An 18,459-nucleotide genomic window follows, 5' to 3' on the forward strand; every position below is an offset into this window, starting at 1 on the left:
GTTCCCCCTCACACACTGGGGCTGCTCAGAGTGGGGATTTTAAATGTTAGAAAAATATTTTAATATGAATGAGTAATCGTAGAAAATGATATAAAAATAAATTGGAGAAGTGTATTAATGCCTCGATCCACTCTTTTGTCAGCTGAGTGTTCCTGTCTCTGCCCTCATTGTTCCACTTGACCAACAAATACAGCATCCAGCCAGAAGAACAGGTTTCACAAAAATCCAGTGACAGAGATAAAGAATAAAAAAAATTGTAAAAGTGGTCTGGCTGGGAGACCAGCCATCCACTGTCCCAGGCTACTCCCAGCCCCAGCATCCAACCTGGCCTTGGGCACTGCCAGGGATCCAGGGGAATCTGGGAATTCCATCCCAGCCCTGCCCACCCTGCCAGGGAACAATTCCCAATTCCCAATCTCCCACCCAGCCCTGCCCTCTGGCAGTGGGAGCCATTCCCTGGCTCCAGTCCCTCCAGGCCTTGAAAACTGTCTCTACCCACCTTCACAGAGAACAATTTCTAATCCAGAACTGCCCTCCTGTCAGTTTGAAGCCATTCCTTCTTGTCCTGTCCTTCCATCCCTCATCCAAAGCCCCTCTTTTGGAGCCCCTTTAGGCACAGGAAGGGGCTCTAAGGTCTCTTTGGATCCTTCTCCAGACAAACACCCCCAACTCTTTCTGTAGGAGCCATAACTCACACAATGCTAATGACAGGACAACACCTGTGTGTTCAGTCCAGAAATAAAAGTTGGACAACACTGGTCCCTACGTTATAAAGTAAAAGCAGTTCTCCCTTCTTCATCTCCTCATGTACCCCGTTACTTGCTCTGTGTCTGAGCCCAAAGAGTCGCTTTCCTCAGAGGAAGAGGAGGACTTTTGCCACTCATGGAAGCCATTAGAACAAGGTGTCCCCTGCCCGCTTCCCGTGTCCTCCAGCAGCTTTTCCTGCAGAGCACGAGCACAGTGCCAGTCCCCTGCATCCTGCTGGGCTGGGGCAGCAGCTGCAGAGCCGTGCCCGTCCTGCTCCAGGGTTCCCAGCAGCACCGTGTGCAGGCTGATGGTGAAGCACCCGCTGCTCCCCTGGGGCTCACCGCTGTCCCCAAACTGGCTCCTCGTGTCTCTGTCCCCTCCAGGGTGCTCCTGGAGCTCCTGTGGCTCAGCAGCTGGCATGTCCCCAGCCTGGCTGCTGCTGTGCTCACAGGTGCTGCTCTCCGAGTACTGCCTCAGGCTGCTGCGGGTGTCACAGCCCTGGGGGACACTGCCCCTGCCCAGCCTGTCCCGCCTGGTGTAGTTGTGGTCACACAGGGCACTGCTGTCGCTGTCACTGCTGTCACTGTCACTGCTGTCACTGTAGCGCCTGGCCTTGCTTTTCACCTCTCTGGGGATGATCTCCACAGAGGCCAGTGTTTCTGACTCAGACACCCACGGTGAGTAGGCCACCTTCTTGATGCATGCCTGGAAGAGTAAAAGGAATTAAATCCACTCAGCCACTTTTGAACATATGCACACAACACCACAAAAAAATACCCCAAATAACCTCCAGCCATGAGGCTGTCAAACAAATTATTCCCTCTGTGCCACAGTTTGGGCTTTTTCTGCAGAGTTCAGGATATCTAGGGTCACTCCTTCTTTTCCATTCCTGAACATCACAGAGCCCCTGAATGGTTTGAGTGGGAAGGGATCTTAAAAGATCATCACATTCCAATCCCTCTGCCACGGCAGGGACACCTCCAGTGTCCCAGGCTGCTCCAGCCCCAGTGTCCAGCCTGGCCTTGGGCACTGCCAGGGATCCAGGGGCAGCCCCAGCTGCTCTGGGCACCTGTGCCAGGGCTGCCCACCCTGCCAGGGTGAGCTGAATCTTGTCACTCTCTCAACTCTTGCAATTGCTCAGCTCAGCTGAGCAATTTTCACATCCTTTAGAAATTATATTTTGAAGTAATCTTTGCCATTTGAACATCCCAAGCCCTGTCTTCCCTCTGCACTTCAGAGGATTATTCAATATTTGAAGCATTTGTCATGTTGACAATAATAAATAAATAAACCTTAGACATTCCTTAGTAATGTGTTCAGCAATTGTTGGGATGTGAGTGATGACATAGCAAATAACAGAAACATGGAAAAAGTCTTAGAAAAAAGTGATACCCATCTGCTCTGGGTATGTTTGTAAAACATGAAAAATATCTATGCTGAAAAACTCTAAAGAATTAAATGGAAAAGAAGTCAGAGACTGTAAAAAATAGAACAAGCAAGAAAAGCTAAAATATAGAAACAAGTCTTGGTTTTTTTGCTTGAAATTTAGTGGCAATTCAATCTATGGAAATAAATTAGCTGGCTCTGGACTGGCTCCCCCTGTGCTTGATCACAGAAGAAGTCCAAGAGAGATTATTTTATTATTATTAAACAGTGGAACAACTTCTCCTCCAGTCTCTCCTCACAGGGCAGGCTCTCCAGCCCTCTGCTCACCCCCTGGCCCTGCTCTGGGCCCACTCCAGCCTGTCCACACCTTCTGTGCCCTGTGGGGACCAGAACCAGGAGGAATATTCCTGGATGTTCCCCCTGAGCAGGGTGGGATGATCCTCTCTGCTACTCTCTTGTCACAGAAATAGCAATAAATGGTTTTGAATATTAGTTCTGATCTTAACAGCCTAGAGATCATCTCTGAGGTAAACTGCAAATGCAAACATTCTGTACTCTTACAGAACTCGTACCTAAAGCACAAGATTGGGAATTCCAGCTGTTAAAACATCCTGCTGCCAGGCAGAAAGGGCAGATCTGAGAGCTGTTACATACCAAGGTCTGAGGAAGGGAAAACTTCGGGAAAATAAAACCTGCTGCATGCACACACTTCAGGACTGCAGCAATTATCAGTGAAACACAGACAGCACCTGCCACTGCAACTTCATGGTACCCTGGAGTGAAAAAAATCAAATAAACACACATGGAGGAAGTATCCCACCATCACATTCCAGATCTTCCAGTCACAATAGCTATTAGGAATCACCAGTAATTTTGGTTAGAAGGGACCTGTGAAAGTCAAATTCAAAACAAGACCAAATCCCAAGTTAGCATCAGGAATTATAAAAGAAGTGACTCCATCTTTCTGCAGAGTTAGTGGAGATCTGTATGGCTCAGGGGATAACCAAGAGATTTGCTGCCCCAAAGTTGGTTGGGTTTTTTATATTTCACTCCTAAATACCCACAATGGTTGTCTCTTGGAATGTTTCTCTCTGCCAGTGAGGCTCTGAAGGACAGCACCCAGGGAGCAGCTGGAGCTGGGCCAAGAGGGATTTAGGTTGGGTTTTAGGGAAAGGTTCTTCCCCAGAGGTGCTGGCACTGCCCAGGGAATGGGCACAGCCCCAAGGCTGCCAGAGCTCCAGGAGCCTTTGGCCAGCACTGCCAGGGTGGGGCTGGTGGGGTCTGGGCAGGGCAGGGCTGGGACTGGGGGATCCCTGGGGGTCCCTTCAGCTCAGGACATTCCATGATTCTGTGATCACTTGTTTTTTAGGACTGAACTGTACGTGTCCCTACACCAAAAGAACACATAGCACACCCAGACCAGCCCCCTGCACCTCAGCTCCCTCACCTTGCCGAGCCTCCGAGTCTGTGGTGACACATTTCCAGGGGGAGGGGACAGAATTCCTGTTCAGGGATGCAGTGACCCCCACGGACACACAGTAATTCCTGCTGGGATACAATTCCTCAATGACAGTACTAAACACCTCCTCAGTGGTTCTCTGCCGTGGCCTCTGCCATGAAAAACAATGTTTTGAAGTCAGTCACTGGCTGGAAAGAGCCCCTGCTCCCTCCTCCAGACCTGCCCCCTGCAGTGAAAGGAAGCTCAGATTCTGCTGGCCCTGCTCTCTCTTTTCTTCTAAGCAATCTACTTTTATGTTTTCTTTTGCTTCTATTCACATACTTGGTTTTGGGAACCTGTTAACCATCAGAGCCATTTCATGCCCTGTGTGTTCCTCCCCTAAAGCACAACTATTCCCAAATTTCCCTACCTTATGCTCTCCATCCAGTGATTTCAGTGTGATGTCATAATCCAGCTCTTCATAGATATCAATTAAAGACAGCAGCTTCCCCTTGGCTCTGAAGTGAGAGGCTGGCAGCTTTATGGTGACATTGATGCAGTTTGGACAGGAAGTGATATTCACTTCTGGTGGTCCCAGAATTGCTGTTGGAAAACAAGAAAGAGGAAAAAATGATGGAAAAATACACACTTTATCCAGCACCAATGCCATTTCTGTGATGCACACAGAGCTGGCTCAGCACACTCCAGAGAGGTCACTGCTGTATATCCACAAGGCCTTGCAACATTTAACTTCCACAGCCAAATCATCATTCCCACATGGCCTGATTTTAAAGGAAAAGGACTGGAAGAAAAGCAGAAAGGGGACAGAGCTTTGCTCCAGCTTCACAGAAATGTGATCTTTGTATCTACCTGAGATTGAAGCTGAGGTTAAAGTACAGAACAGAATCATAGAATGGGTTGGGTTGGGAGGGACCTCAAATCCCACCCAGTGCCACCCCTGCCATGGCAGGGACCCCTCCCACTGCCCCAGGCTGCTCCAGCCCCAGTGTCCAGCCTGGCCCTGGGCACTGCCAGGGATCCAGGGGCAGCCCCAGCTGCTCTGGGCACCTGTGCCAGGGCTGCCCACCCTGCCAGGGAACAAATCCCAATTCCCAGTATCCCATCCAGCCCTGCCCTCCTTTAGCTGAAAGCCATTCCCCCTTGTCCTGTCCTTTTTATTAAATCAGCTGCTGAGGGACTGCAGGGCTCCTCCTCAGGATGTTCTCCTTCAGTTCTCCTTGTCCCAGTCTCCTCATTCCCTACAGTGTTCCCTCATTTCTGGCTCTGGAAGGGGGCACAGCAGCTGCCTCTGCTGAGTTCAGGGGAAACATCATCAGTTCATCCTCTACAGCTCTCCAGCTGTTCCTCAATATCTGCCTCTGTTAGCTGAAAAATCCATTTTAAGCAGAGCCAAGGGTGAAGCCACCTCTGGCAATAAAGACAAGTCTCTTCAGCGTGGAAAAGGGCAGATTGATGGACAAACAATTAATCTCTTCCCTACACCTGGTGCAGACTTGGCATGTTTTAACTCAACATTCACTATCTGAACACACAAAAACAATGTTTTTTTTTAAAGTTATGTACCTTACACAGTCAGGAGATTTTTACTTGGTGTTTGTCAATGCACTACTGTATTTCCTTTATATTTATAATGTACTTATTTCAAAACCAGAGCCTCACTCCTTTATCAGAACTACTAATTTTAGAAACTTATCTGTGTACTTTAGGCTTTGTAACAGATATATGAAATACTACATACAAATAGCCACCAACCAAGTCAGTGTGAAGTCTTACAGAAAAGGCAGCAGAACATAATTCAGGCATCAGCTGCTAATGAAAACTACAAAAAGAAGAAATGCAGAGCAAGATCTTACTCTCAGTGAGTGGCACAAAACGCAGCACAGAAGAATTGAGCACCTGAGCTCCTCCAATGCTCTGAACAAGTACAGAATACTCAGGGGATGTGTCCTTGAACTCCTCTGTCAGCTCACAGGAGAGCTGGGCAATGCCTGAACACTGCTGAGCACTCATCCAGCTCTGGCTCCTGCAGAAAAGAGAAAAAAGAGCCTCAATTCTGATGTGAGAAGGGCATTTCTCAGGGAAAAAAAAAAACAAACAAAAAAACCCAAACAAACAAGCAAAAAAACCCCCAGAAAAACTAAGAAAAAACCCAAGAAAAACAGAGAAAACCTCAGCTTTACTATTTTCCCAGAATCCCAAATCCCTGAGGCTGGAAAAGCCCTCCCAGCCCAGGGAGTCCCAGCTGTGCCCATGCCCACCTTGTCCCCAGCCCAGAGCACTCAGTGCCACTTCCAGGGGACACCTGCAGGGATGGGCACTCCAAAGCTCCCCCCTCTTTGGGCCAATGAACATGAAAAGCAGAATTTGTGCCTTATTTAGTGTGACTTGCCTGCGGTCTCTGTACAGCACATTGTAGGATGCTGGCACAGCTGGGTCATGTTCTGCCTGCCAGGACAAAATGTGCTGGAAATTGTGGGAGTCCATCTGAAGGTTGTAGGGAAGCCCCTCCAAAATTCTTTCTAGAAAGGAAAAAATAAAAAAAAAAAAACAAAAACAAACAAACAAACAAAAAACCACAAGCAACAAACAACTCTGAGCTTTGCAACAATTCTAATAAATAAACCCATTCAGAGCAGTTCAGGATTTGCCCCAAAAAGCAGCCACAGGGGAGAGCTCAGCACAACAGACATAGCAATGCAAAGCACTGTGCACATGGAGTACATTTCTCTTTCTCCAAAAAGCATGAAGTTCCACAATGATGACTGGTGAGGATGTGCAAGCTATGAAATGTGTTAGGGAAAACATTTTAAAGATGGTAACACTCTTACCAGGCAGGCTGCAAACAGCTGTAGACAGAAAGGTCAGGCACACTGGAAAGTGAAACTCTGTATTAATGTATTGGTGTATCCACAGGACCTGACTTTTATTTCAGGTATTCATTTGCAACAATTGGGTTCATACCCATTACTCCCTGGTGGAACTGTTACTTTCTTTCACACCTTCCCAGATTTTCCTACACTTCCTTCCTTCTCCAGAGCCTGGGAGAAGTGCCCATGAACCTGAGGAGGAGCTGGGTCCTGGATCCTGACGCTGCTCCCTCATGTGAGGTTCAAGACTCAGTGTCAGCAAAAACACCCAAGATGTTCTCATCAAATCATGTCTCAGAGGACTCTGACTGGATTTCAAACACCTTTTCAAGCCATCCCAAGAATTTTAGAACTGATCTGGGAAAATATTCCATTATTGCTTGACTCACTCTCATGGATCCCAGAAAGGTTTGGGTTGGAAGGGACCTTAAAGAACCCAATTCCACCGCCCCTGCCATGGTTAGGGACACCTCCCACTGTCCCAGGCTGCTCCAAGCTGGCCTTGGACACTTCCAGGGGCAGCCCCAGCTTCTCTGGCAATCCTGCCACTCCACAAGTTCCTACATCTTCTGTAAAACCTCCCTAGGAAGCTGTGATCCACCCAGGGTCTCTCTGCATCCAGGATTCCTTTCCTTGACCAACCCAGCTTCTCATTGTTCCCATCTTTTCAACACAGTGCTTCAAAACACTTTTGAAGTGCAAGTTTTGGTTCTCACTCTTCAAATTATTTTTTTCTCAAGCCCCTTCAGCCTTCCTTCTGCTTTGAGTGCAACAAGGAGAAACTTCCTGTTCTTGTTTTAAGGCATTTTGTGGTCATGCCTCTGACTCAGATGCTGACTCCCACACTCAGTTGGCCAAAGAAGTCACTACTTTAATTCCAAACACATTTCTTCTCTGTTTTACATCAATTCCATGGGAAAATCTGGAGAGTTCCTTCCTTATCTTCATAAAACTCTCTTTTGTCTTGACCTGTTGTGTTAAAAAAGATGTACCACAGTCACCATGACTGTGAAAAGAGAAATCTGGGCCTTGAATTAGAAAATCTAAATAATCTTTATGGAGATCCACAAACACCAGGTTTAACTGCAACTAAATGTAGAACAATGGATTTCTGACCAGGTAGGAAATCACCCACTTGGAAATAAACATCCAGTGAGGATAAATAAAGCAATATTTTAACTATTATCATCATCTGAGCACAAGCTTAGACTTGTAATAATTTGTGTCTGCTGAACTGCTGCTGCATTCCAGTTAACATTATTTGATTTTTCAAAGCCTCTTCTCTACCCAAGCCAAATTCCTTTCAGTTCAGAGCTCCCATTGCCTCTGAACTTTGTTTGAACAAACATGTTTAGCAAAGGAAGTCAAAGAGTTGCAAAATTGTTTGTGATACACTCAAAGGAAACACAGCCAAGACAAATATCTTAGAACAAGTAACTGGGAAGCTTCAGCCTGGGGAAATACAGATGGTCTGGAAATTGTGTGGGGAATCTTCTTCAGCATCTTGGCCTATCTGGAGTCTCTACCAGCCCTGGAAGTGTCCCAGGCCAGGCTGGACAGGGCTTGGAGCAGCCTGGGACAGTGGGAGGTGTCCCTGCCATGGCAGAGGTGGCACTGGGTGGGATTTAGGGTCTCTCACAACCCAAACCAGTCTGGAGTTCTGGGATGCTGATCTGACCCTTTTTATAGAATTAAAGGATCCTAAAACCCCTTCTCACACCAAGTACAGCTGAGCCAAACTGTGCTTGTTTCACCTGCTAATCCAGAAACTGAGGAGTGCTGGGAAAACTCAGAATGAAAAATAAAAACCCTCACATGTACCTGAGAGTTCCTGGATGTGCAGGGAGGCAGAACCATGGAATGGAATGGTCTGGACTGGGAGGGACCTTAAATCCCACCCGTGCCACCCCTGCCATGGCAGGGACACCTCCCACTGTCCCAGGCTGCTCCAGCCCCAGTGTCCAACCTGGCCTTGGGCACTGCCAGGGATCCAGGGGAATCTGGGAATTCCATCCCAGCCCTGCCCACCCTGCCAGGGAACAATTCCCAATTCCCAATCTCCCACCCAGCCCTGCCCTCTGGCACTGGGAGCCATTCCCTGGCTCCTGTCCCTCCATCCCTGTCCCCAGTCCCTCTGCAGCTCTCCTGGAGCCCCTCCAGGCCCTGGCAGGGCTCTGAGCTCTCCCTGGAGCTTCTCCTCTCCAGGTTGAACATTCCCAGCTCTCCCAGTCTGGCTGCAGAGGGGCTCCAGCCCTGCTCATGGTTTATGCACCGAATGGAGCACGCAGGGGTATCACAAGAGCTCCTTACTCTGAGATTACTCCAGGGAGAGTTCTACCATACCATGGTGGTTTCTTGTCAGAGTCCAGGACAGAACGCCATGGCTGGCCCGCTGGGCAGAGCTCAGCAGGTCAGAGAATGTTACAGGAAAGGAAAAAGAAACAACCTTGAGAAGCCGACCCTGCGCATCCAGACTCCTTCTCTGGCTGGGAGAAAAAAGACTTTTACACTCTTGGTGTAATCCTGACACACAGACCCCCGAGATTTGCTTATTTCATTAACTCAGCAGGATTATTAAGGAATGAATGAGCTCCCTGCAGTGCTGCTCTTTAACCCAAAGGTTCAGGTACTTACCAAGCTGACAGAGAGGCACTGGCACATCCATTGGAGTCCTCATGGAGGTTAACAAACAAACCTCTCTGCTTGCCAAAGGAACATTTTGCTGCAGTTCCTACAAATACATGAGAAACAAGCACATTTTACTAAATTATCACCTTAGTAAATAATTTTTAAGTAACCCAAGGTTTCTGTACAGAGTTGCTTTCACTCTCCAGTGTCTGAAGGAGGGCAGTGGTACTGGAAGAGTTACTGGGCGGGGGGACTGATGGTTATCATTTTATGGCAATTTTGTCCATTTTCATGGCAACAACACTCCCCCTTTTCCACAGGGAAGGGTCTCCTACCACTTCAAATAAAGCAGAAGCCACTGTATGATTATTTATATTAACTTTGCATTAAGATAGTATCTGAAAATTCAATGCCACTCACTCCAACTTCATTTATACAATGGAAACAAAACTTGCTTGGCTTTGCTTGAAATATACTCATCACCATTGTAAGAAACATTTCCAGAAAGAGAAATGATGAACAGGGAGCTTAGCAAAAATTAATTATAAAGAAGTTATTAAATTTATGTTACAATTTTTAATGCATAAGAGCTGTTAAAATAACCCTTCACTGTTTTTTTTTACTCTATTTAACATCCCCATAATATTAATATCCACAGGACCTGGTTTTGAGTTAGCTGGGCAAGGGTATATCTACTTCTAAAGAATCTTCCCCTCAGGTTTAACAAAAATTAACTGCTTTTTAACTTAACATTATTTGCAAGTACAACTGGAATTATTTTCCCTCCAAAACAACCAGTTTAAAATCATGCCAAAGAACACTCTGTATATTCATATGTAACCCTGTATATTCATATATTAACACAGGACAGAAGTCATCTGTTAAATTCAGATTAACTAAAATCCCTTATCTGAGAAGTCAATCTCCCTGTGCTCGGAGTTCTAGCAGGAGTGTAGGAAATCACTGGAGAAATGTTAGCAAATTGGCTCTGTGCAACTGACAATTCCACAGCCTCAGGGAACGTTCCATCCCCCTCACTTTATTACTTCATTCAAGCAAAAGTCATTGCAAAGAGCAGCTGCACCTGCAGGTTGGGATTCCCCGGGTTGTTCAAAGTGTTCCCTTCAGGAGAAAGCCTTGGGGATGCTGGATTCACTTGTAAAAACACTTCCTTTCCCTGTTAACCCTTGCAGTTCACACCAGGCCCTGTCCAAGCACCCCCTGCCCAGGGGATGTGTGGGTGTACCTTGGATCCTTGCTGGCCATGCTGCCAGGACAGCAACAATCCCACTCTGGGAATCACAGCAGGCTCCCGTGTGCCTCTGCCTGCTGAACAAAGGATTCTCCTGCATGAGGCATACTCAAAGCCAGGTGACTTGTTCAGCACCTTCCTGAGAAAATGTGATAAAATGTGTTCATCTCCAGGATTCCACAGCTGTCTAAAGCTGGATGTCCTCTGCAGATCTACCACTGCCAGGGAGATTCCAGAGGAAAACCATTTCTGTCAGAACTGAGATGAGCTTTTGCTACTCCTCCTCTTCAGGGCTGCAGCAGTGCCTGTGGAGAGCACATGGAATCAGCAGTGAGAGCAGGCCCTGAGGCCAGGCTGTGCCCACGGAGAACCCCGGGAGCTGCCTGGAGCCCCACGGCTCAGGGCACACTGGCACAGCAGCCACATCTGGAGCTCATGGACTCACAGCTGGCCGGGGCTGGAGGGACTCTACACCTCATCCCATCCCACCCCTGCCACGGCAGGGACAGCTCCCACTGTCCCAGGCTGCTCCAGCCCAGTGTCCAGCCTGGCCTTGGGCACTGCCAGGGATCCAGGGGAATCTGGGAATTCCATCCCAGCCCTGCCCACCCTGCCAGGGAACAATTCCCAACTCCCAATCTCCCACCCAGCCCTGCCCTCTGGCACTGGGAGCCATTCCCTGGCTCCTGTCCCTCCATCCCTGTCCCCAGTCCCTCTGCAGCTCTCCTGGAGCCCCTTCAGGCCCTGGCAGGGCTCTGAGCTCTCCCTGGAGCTTCTCCTCTCCAGCTGAGCACCCCCAGCCCTCCCAGCCTGGCTCCAGAGGGGCTCCAGCCCTGGGATCAGTTTAGAGGCTCGCAGGTTCAGACTAAATGGGGTTATATTTGCTTCCAATCAGAAAAGAAAAAAAAAAAAAGCAGCTTTGAGGTTTTAAAAGTCAGAGGCTCATATTTCAGAAAAACTCTTCCCCAGTTCTCGGAAACAAGCAGATGGTCTACTTATTTATATAAATCAGCTTATGGGAATATTGAGAGAGGCAGAGAGACTGACTGACAGCAGGGATGTCTGCAGGGGAATGTTTTGAGCTGGCACAGGGACCTCTGAAACTGTCCAGGCAGGGCCACCTGCAGCAGCGACACAGGAACGTGCCCAGGGGGTTTGGGAGGTCTCCAGAGAGGGAGACTCCAGCCCCTGCCTGGGCAGCTCTTCCAGGGCTCTGCCCCTCCAGGGAAGGAAGTTCTTCCTCGGGCTGGACTGGAACTGTTGTGGTTTAGTTCCTGGCCACTGCTCCTTGTCCTGCCACTGGCACCACTGGGCAGAGGCTGGCACCATCCTGGCACCCCTGGAGCCCTATAAAATCCTGAATCCAGCCGAGCCAGGGAACCACGCTGTGCCTGTAGCATTACTCTCCCTCTCAACTGCTGGGAGACTTTGGATAAACCACTCCTAAGGATACAGAAATCACCTAACCTCAGTAACCCAAGACCATGACCAACAGCCCTTTTCCCATGGACTGCCACAGTGCCGGGAAAGAGACAGCCCCAGGCTGGGCCAGGGCAGGCTCAGCTGGGACAGCAGCAGCAATTTCCCCATGGAAAGGGGGCTCAGGCCCTGGCAGGGGTTGCCCAGGGAGCTTTGGAGTGCCCATCCCTGCAGGTGTCCCCTGGAGGTGGCACTGAGTGCTCTGGGCTGGGGACAAGGTGGGCATGGGGCCCAGCTGGGACTCCCTGGGCTGGGAGGGCTTTGCCAGCCCCAGGGATTTGGGATCTGCCCGTGGGACACACGGGGACCCGTGGGGATGGCCCAGCCTGGGCTGGGGGCTCCGCAAACCGAGGGGCGCTACTCCTCACAAACACCAGGCCTCGGTGCTATTCGCACCCCCAGGCACCTCCCAGGCCACGGCCGCGCTCAATGCAGCGAGCGGGGCGCTGCCACAGGCGAACCCGGCGGGATCTGGGGCTCCGTTTGTGGTTCAGGGTGCGCCAGCACAGCACTCCCGGAGCCGCGGAGCCCTGCCGGAATCGCCCGGAGCAGCCGGGCAGCGGCCCAGACCTCTCCCCTCAGGCGGCTGAGGGAGCGCGGCCCGCTCGCCTCATGGAACCGCCGCATTGCCGCCGCAGGGCCGCGCCCGGGATAGCGGGGGGGACACGACAGCGCTCGCACCACCCCCTCCCAGCCGTACCTCGCGGCGGGGACTCCCCACAGGCTCCGCTCCGGCTCCTCATCGCTCCTTATCGCCCCTTATCGCCGCCCATAGACCCGCATTGATACCGAGCGCTGCCGCCCGCGGCGGCGCCCAGCGGAAAATGGCGGTGGGGACGGGGAGGAGTGACCACGCCCCTCCGTTAGGCCACGCCCACATGCGGCTAAGCCACACCCCCAAGCGCACAAACCACGCCCCCTCATCATCAAACCACGCCCCCATCCGCCGAGCCCCGCCCCTTTCCCCTCAGGCCCCGCCCAGCAGCGCCGTCCTGTCCCCTCAGCCGCGGGAAAGCTTCGCTGGTTTTATTTCAGTTTCTGCTTTTATTTCCTTTTCTACCACTATTATTCCCTTATTTCCCTTTCTCTCACTCCTCCGGGCCCGCTCCACCCCCGGCTCTGCGCTGTTGGCTGTGCGGGAAAGCTGCGGGAGCGGTGGCTGATCCGCTTCCATGTTTAGAGACTCAGAGTCGCAGCAGGTTTGGGTTGGAGAGACCCCAAATCCCACCCAGTGCCACCCCTGCCATGGGGACACCTCCCACTGCCCCAGGCTGCTCCAGCCCCAGTGTCCAACCTGGCCTTGGGCACTGCCAGGGATCCAGGGGAATCTGGGAATTCCATCCCAGCCCTGCCCACCCTGCCAGGGAACAATTCCCAATTCCCAATTCCCAATCTCCCATCCCAGCCCTGCCCACCCTGCCAGGGAACAATTCCCAATTCCCAATCTCCCATCCAACCCTGCCCACCCTGCCAGGGAACAATTCCCAATTCCCAATCTCCCACCCAGCCCTGCCCTCTGGCACTGGGAGCCATTCCCTGGCTCCTGTCCCTCCATCCCTGTCCCCAGTCCCTCTGCAGCTCTCCTGGAGCCCCTCCAGGGGTTATTTTCCCCCCAGAGCATTCCAGGGGTGATTCCATAGCCCAGGGTTGGGCTCCCAGGGGGTTCCTGCCCTGCCAGGCTGGTGAGGAGCAGCTCAGGCCGTGCCCTGGGCAGGGCAGGAGGTGTTTGAGGGAACAGCTGAAATGCTGAATTTCCTGTTCAATGCAGTCACAGAGAAAAACCTGAAGAGTTCACTGCGATTTCCCTGGTACAGCGAATCCAATCTGATTTAACACCCAAGAATTGTGGAATTGCTTTGGTTGGGGTGGACCTGAAAGCTGATCTGTTCCATGCCAGCAGCGGGGAGCCTCAGCAGCCCACGCTGCTCTCAGCACAGAGCCTTTGCTCTTTCTGCAGGCCAATGGCAGCAGCATTTCCTTCTGTGGTTTAGTGTTTGATGTCTGAATTTGGAGCAGAAATATGATTTCTGCTGAGAACATCATCTTGCACAACCTGAAACATCCTGTTTTCAATTGCTCCTGTACCACAGAGACCTTTTGTCTCTCTTGGTGTCACTGGGGGTTTCAGCTTGCAGAAAAATTGCCACAGTACGTGGTAAAACTCCTGTGCCCTTTGCAAAGAAATAGAGAATAAAATAAATCGATTTATATTTTTGCTGTCTTGATTTTTTCTGTATGGGCTCTTCTGAAACTTCAGTGCATCCAGAACTAGGAGGGACTGCTCCTTCCCTCTATTTATTTTAATTTGTGTACAGTCCTAATTTTTTTTACGTTCATTTTTTTCAATCTTGGCTCAGAAAGAATGAAAATATTCTTTTTTAAAGATTTTGAGAATTAAGATTTTGAGAAGTATTTTTCTACATTTCCCAATTAAAAAAAAAAAATTTGATGTGTCTTTCTTTGGCCTGAAGGTGATGCTGTTTCTCTAGGAAAAAGTACTGGAAAAGCCATTGGGAAGTCTGGTGGGAAATACCTGTGTTAAAATTCAGTGTACACCTATTTATGCTCTTTGTCTTGGCAAGTTTTAATTAAATATCCAAGCACAGAAAGTAGCTAACAACAGCAAGCACCCTGGGACAGTGAAAGGTGTCTCTGCCCATGGCAGGGGTGGAATTAAATTATTAAATGATCATTGAGTTCCCTCTAACCCACAGCATTCTGCATCTCTATGATTCCATCACTCTTTAACCCAAACTCTGTGCGAATTTGTGGCACCTCAGTGAAGCAAATGAAGCTTGCAGGGTTTGCAGTCAGCGGGCAGAATCTCTGGTGATTTAAACTCATTAAAAAAAACCAAAAAACAGTGCTGAGCTAAAAGACCATCAAATGCTTTCTGGGGCTGCTAAAAATTCATAACTGCTCTGCGGTGTTTTTTTTTAGTTGTTGTTGTTGTTGTTTTGTTTGTGGTTTTGTTTGTTTGGTTTGGTTTTTTGGGGGGGTTTGTTTGGTTTTTGGGTTTTTTTTGTTTGGTTGGTTGGTTGGTTTTTTGTTTTTTTTTTTTTTTTCCTCAGGTTACTCTGTTTTAGAGTAACTTTAGTTCTGTGCTGCCAGGCACCGACCACAGGAGAACACTGCACTGACCTGAGGCTGTGGAGAAGCTCCCAAAATTCAGTAATAAAACTGAGATTACAGGTGTGGGGTTTGAATGGAAGTGTGTGATATCACAGGGTAGGAAACTCAGAGTTTAAGGGATTAGAATACAGGAATAGATATAAAGCAAGAGGGAGGTTTTAGGGTAGAGGCTGCTCCTTCTTCACCTCCTTCTCCTTCTCCTTCTCCTTCTCCTTCTCCTTCTCCTTCTCCTTCTCCTTCTCCTTCTCCTTCTCCTTCTCCTTCTCCTTCTCCTTCTCCTTCTCCTTCTCCTTCTCCTTCTCCTTCTCCTTCTCCTTCTCCTTCTTCTCCATGGGTTTGGGTGGTTTTGTGCAATTGGATAAAAAAGTCCCCATTGTGGGCACAGGTGGTTGGGTATTGGGTTAAAAGTGAAAATAATTGAGGTGCCATTTCTTAATTGGACAGTTTATCCTTAAAAGGCCTTGGGGAGACAGAGATGGGCTCCATTTTGAGTTTGTTGGAGTGAAGTTCTGCAGAACTCAGCGTTTGTGAGGCTGTGACAGAGACAAGAACTGATAAACACTTGAGTCCCAACAAGAAATTCCCTCTCACACATTTAATCCCAACTTGGCAAAAAGATGTTCAGACTCCACATGGCACCAGTGGTTTCCAGTGCTCTCAGACAAAAACAAACACAGGAACATGCAATCAGTGGTACCCAAAGCAGATCCTGCCTCAGCTGGGATTTCACAGCCTGTGGGCTTGAAATCCCCACGGGTTAATCAATATGGATGGCAATTGTTGTCAGTGCACACACCAGATGAAATAACAATTTCTGTTTCTCCCGCTCTGCTCTGCCTCCTCACTAAGGTGGAGCACAGAAATAGCAAAATGATACAATAGTGGTGGTGGAGCAGTTGGAATTATTTTGTTCCAAAAGACGATGTGGGAAATTAATTTGTAGAAAATTAGGGGAAAAAAACCCAACTTGTAGAAAGTAAAAAAACAACTTAATCCAATAGAACCCTTTGGGAGGAGGATGCTGGAAAATCCCAGCCACCGTGGTGTGGGGGGCATGTGAAGACTGAACCTCAGGGGGTTTTGTTTTATGTTCTCCTTTCTGTAAACATCTGGAAAGCTGCTGGATTTCCAGTCCTGGGAATCTTTTGCTCAGGATTTGATAGACTAACATGGAATGCACATGAACCAACCCGTGGAGGCTGAATAAAGGGGATGGATTTTCAGAATTTCAGTGTTCCTGTAGCCCTGCAAGCATTTACTTGATCTTACTCACAGGAGTAGTCTGAGTGAAATAAATGAGATTATTAAATGAGTGTGAGTAAAGGGGCTTGGAATGGTAGAGAAAGAGTAGAGAAAGGTAAAGAAGGAGTGGAAAATTTAAATTTCCAGTGAGAATTTCAGCTTTCAAAAGCTGCTGGGCCCTGGACACGGTGTGGCACAAGGATTTCTGCTGGTGTCTGGCTGCTCCTGTGAAGTTTGAGGTTGGCTCAAGCTTTGTGCCTCACGGAGTTTGAGCAGATGGGAAATAAGCCGTGAGCAGGGCCCTGTCAGGATCACAGAATTCCAGAATCAAGGTGGGAAGAGCCCTCCAGGATCACCCAGCCCCACCAGCATCACCCAAAGCGTGTCCACAAGGCCACATCCAGACTCCTCTGGGACAATTCCAGTGACTCCAAACCTCCCTGGGCAGCTCATCCCAAGGCCTGACCACTCTGTGAGGGAAATTTTCTTTCCCAGACTCCAACCTGAGCCTCCCCTGGTGCCATTTGAGGCCATTTCCTCTCCTCCTTTCCCTGCCCCTCCTGGCAGGAGCTGTGCAGAGCAAGGAGGGACCCCTGAGCCTCCTTTTCTCCAGGCTGAGCACCAGAGAGCTTTGACTTGTCCAACCTGCCCTAAAGGAGTTTAGGAAGTGCTGGATTTTCTCAAAATCCCAGAATCAAGGCTGGGAAAACCCTTCAGGATCACCCAGTGCCACCCCAGCCCCACCAGCATCACCCAAACCCTGTCCCCAAGGCCACATCCAGACTCCTCTGGGACAATTCCAGTGACTCCAAACCTCCCTGGGCAGCTCATCCCAAGGCCTGACCACTCTGCCAGGGAAATTTTCTTTCCCAATCTCCAACCTGAGCCTCCCCTGGTGCCATTTGAGGCTTTTCCTTTGTGCTGTCCCCGGGGCAGAGCAGGAGAGGAGATGTGCTGCGTGCCTGGCAGGAGCTGCAGCTGTGGGCACAGATTTTATTTCTGGGAGTGCAACAGGAACCTCCAGCCCCCCTGTTTGAGCTGTGCCCTCCCTCGATGCTCTCCTGGCCATAAATAAGCAATAATGGCACAGCAGAGCCTTGTTTTTCCTGAGGAAATGGCTGTTAATATTCTAATAATGTCATTAACAGCATCATTTGCAGCTCAGCTGGCAGCAAACAACTGCTGCCCTTGTCTCTCCGTGGGATGGGAATTTCCACCTTGCCGTGAGGATGAATTTCTGTCAGCTCTGCAGCGGGAATTCCAGGGAAGAACAGGTGGGAGTGTGGAAAGAGCCCCAGGGGTGGCAGGAGCAGGGTTCACCTTCCTCCCCCTCCTAAAGCAGAGCAGCCTCAGCCTGCTGAGCACAGACCCTGAGCAGAGGGGTTTCATCTCTGGGGTGTTCTGGCCACGTCCACACTCCTGAAAACTTTCCTGAAGGGATGGGGGGATCTCCCCTCCAGCCCTCTTTTCCCTGGACACCTCTGCAGTGACTCTGGCATTTGGTTTTTTGGTGTTTTTTTTTTCTTTTTTGTTTTCTTTTTTCTCTTTTGTTTTATTTTTTGTTTTATTTTTTGTTTGTTTATTGGTTTGGTTTTGGTTTTTTTTTTTTTTGTTTAATTTTTGTTTTTTTTCTGCAGCTCATTAGCCCTTTATCCCCCCAAAATTTCAGCTCTTTGCCACCCTTTTCAGCCTTGTAGCCTCCCACGCTGGTGGAGAGCAGCAGAACCCCCACTGTACCATGATTTGGTGGTTTCCCCTTCCCCTTGGGTGGGTTTTTTTGCTGCAGTGAGGATGGGAGGGAGCATTTTGGCCCCAGCAGGACCCAGGCTGCAATCATCCTGAGAGTGACCTGGGAATTTCACTTTTCTCTTTTTTTAGCCGAACAGGGTGAATACTCACAGGCCTCGAGTGAAAAATCATTGTTTAGCCTGATCCCACTCTTTATTTTGAGGAAACACTGCAGACTTCTGCCAGAAGATGGCAATTGGAAACACTCATTGCAAAACTCCTCCTTTAATTTTACAATTCTGAAACACCTCCTAATAAAAGCATTTATTGTAGTGGGGACGTGTTGTTAATTATCATTAGACCCCTGCTTTTGATTAATGCTGCTAATTAGTTTCTGCCCTTGACTTTTTCCAATTAAGGAGTGGATGGCTTGGTGCTAAACACGTGGGCAGATTTTCTAATTAGATGAGAGGAGCGTGGGCTCTCTTTGTAGGAAATTATTGGAACTTTCAGGAGTTGCTCTGGCTCTGGGGGTGGCA

The 18,459-nt window shown here is 49.2% G+C and overlaps 1 protein-coding gene across 6 annotated transcripts; it reads right to left on the bottom strand.

Moving 5' to 3' along the window:
• Positions 1–37: 37 nt before the first annotated feature.
• IFNAR2 (interferon alpha and beta receptor subunit 2) lies at positions 38–12,673 on the bottom strand. Of its 6 annotated transcripts, none has more exons than XM_072936393.1 (11): positions 12,519–12,673; positions 10,556–10,644; positions 9,094–9,190; positions 6,554–7,428; positions 6,421–6,462; positions 5,982–6,111; positions 5,446–5,615; positions 4,002–4,174; positions 3,581–3,743; positions 2,788–2,906; positions 38–1,452 (listed from the first exon to the last, which is right to left on the bottom strand). In XM_072936393.1, the coding sequence occupies exons 4-11, from the start codon at positions 6,555–6,557 to the stop codon at positions 796–798; spliced, it is 1,458 nt and encodes a 485-aa protein (XP_072792494.1). In that variant the 5' UTR covers positions 6,558–7,428; positions 9,094–9,190; positions 10,556–10,644; positions 12,519–12,673; the 3' UTR covers positions 38–795. The 6 variants fall into 6 exon arrangements, with proteins under 6 accessions (XP_072792494.1, XP_072792482.1, XP_030143433.4 ...); XM_072936381.1 differs by lacking the exon at positions 6,554–7,428 and adding an exon at positions 10,334–10,478; XM_030287573.4 differs by lacking the exon at positions 6,554–7,428.
• Between the last annotated feature and the right edge of the window lie 5,786 nt (positions 12,674–18,459).

The sequence above is a fragment of the Taeniopygia guttata genome, chromosome 1 (assembly GCF_048771995.1).
Source record: "Taeniopygia guttata chromosome 1, bTaeGut7.mat, whole genome shotgun sequence".
Taxonomy (NCBI): Eukaryota; Metazoa; Chordata; class Aves; order Passeriformes; family Estrildidae; genus Taeniopygia; species Taeniopygia guttata.

Excerpts from the sequence above, each read along its gene's own strand:
- IFNAR2 (XM_030287573.4), bottom strand. The coding sequence starts at position 9,136 with ATGAGGACTCCAATGGATGTGCCAGTGCCTCTCTGTCAGCTTG. Across the intron at positions 4,175-5,445 it reads TTTTGTGCCACTCACTGAGA|CAATTCTGGGACCACCAGAA; the intron begins GTAAGATCTTGC and ends GTTTTCCAACAG. Across the intron at positions 1,453-2,787 it reads TTTCCCTTCCTCAGACCTTG|GCATGCATCAAGAAGGTGGC; the intron begins GTATGTAACAGC and ends TTACTCTTCCAG.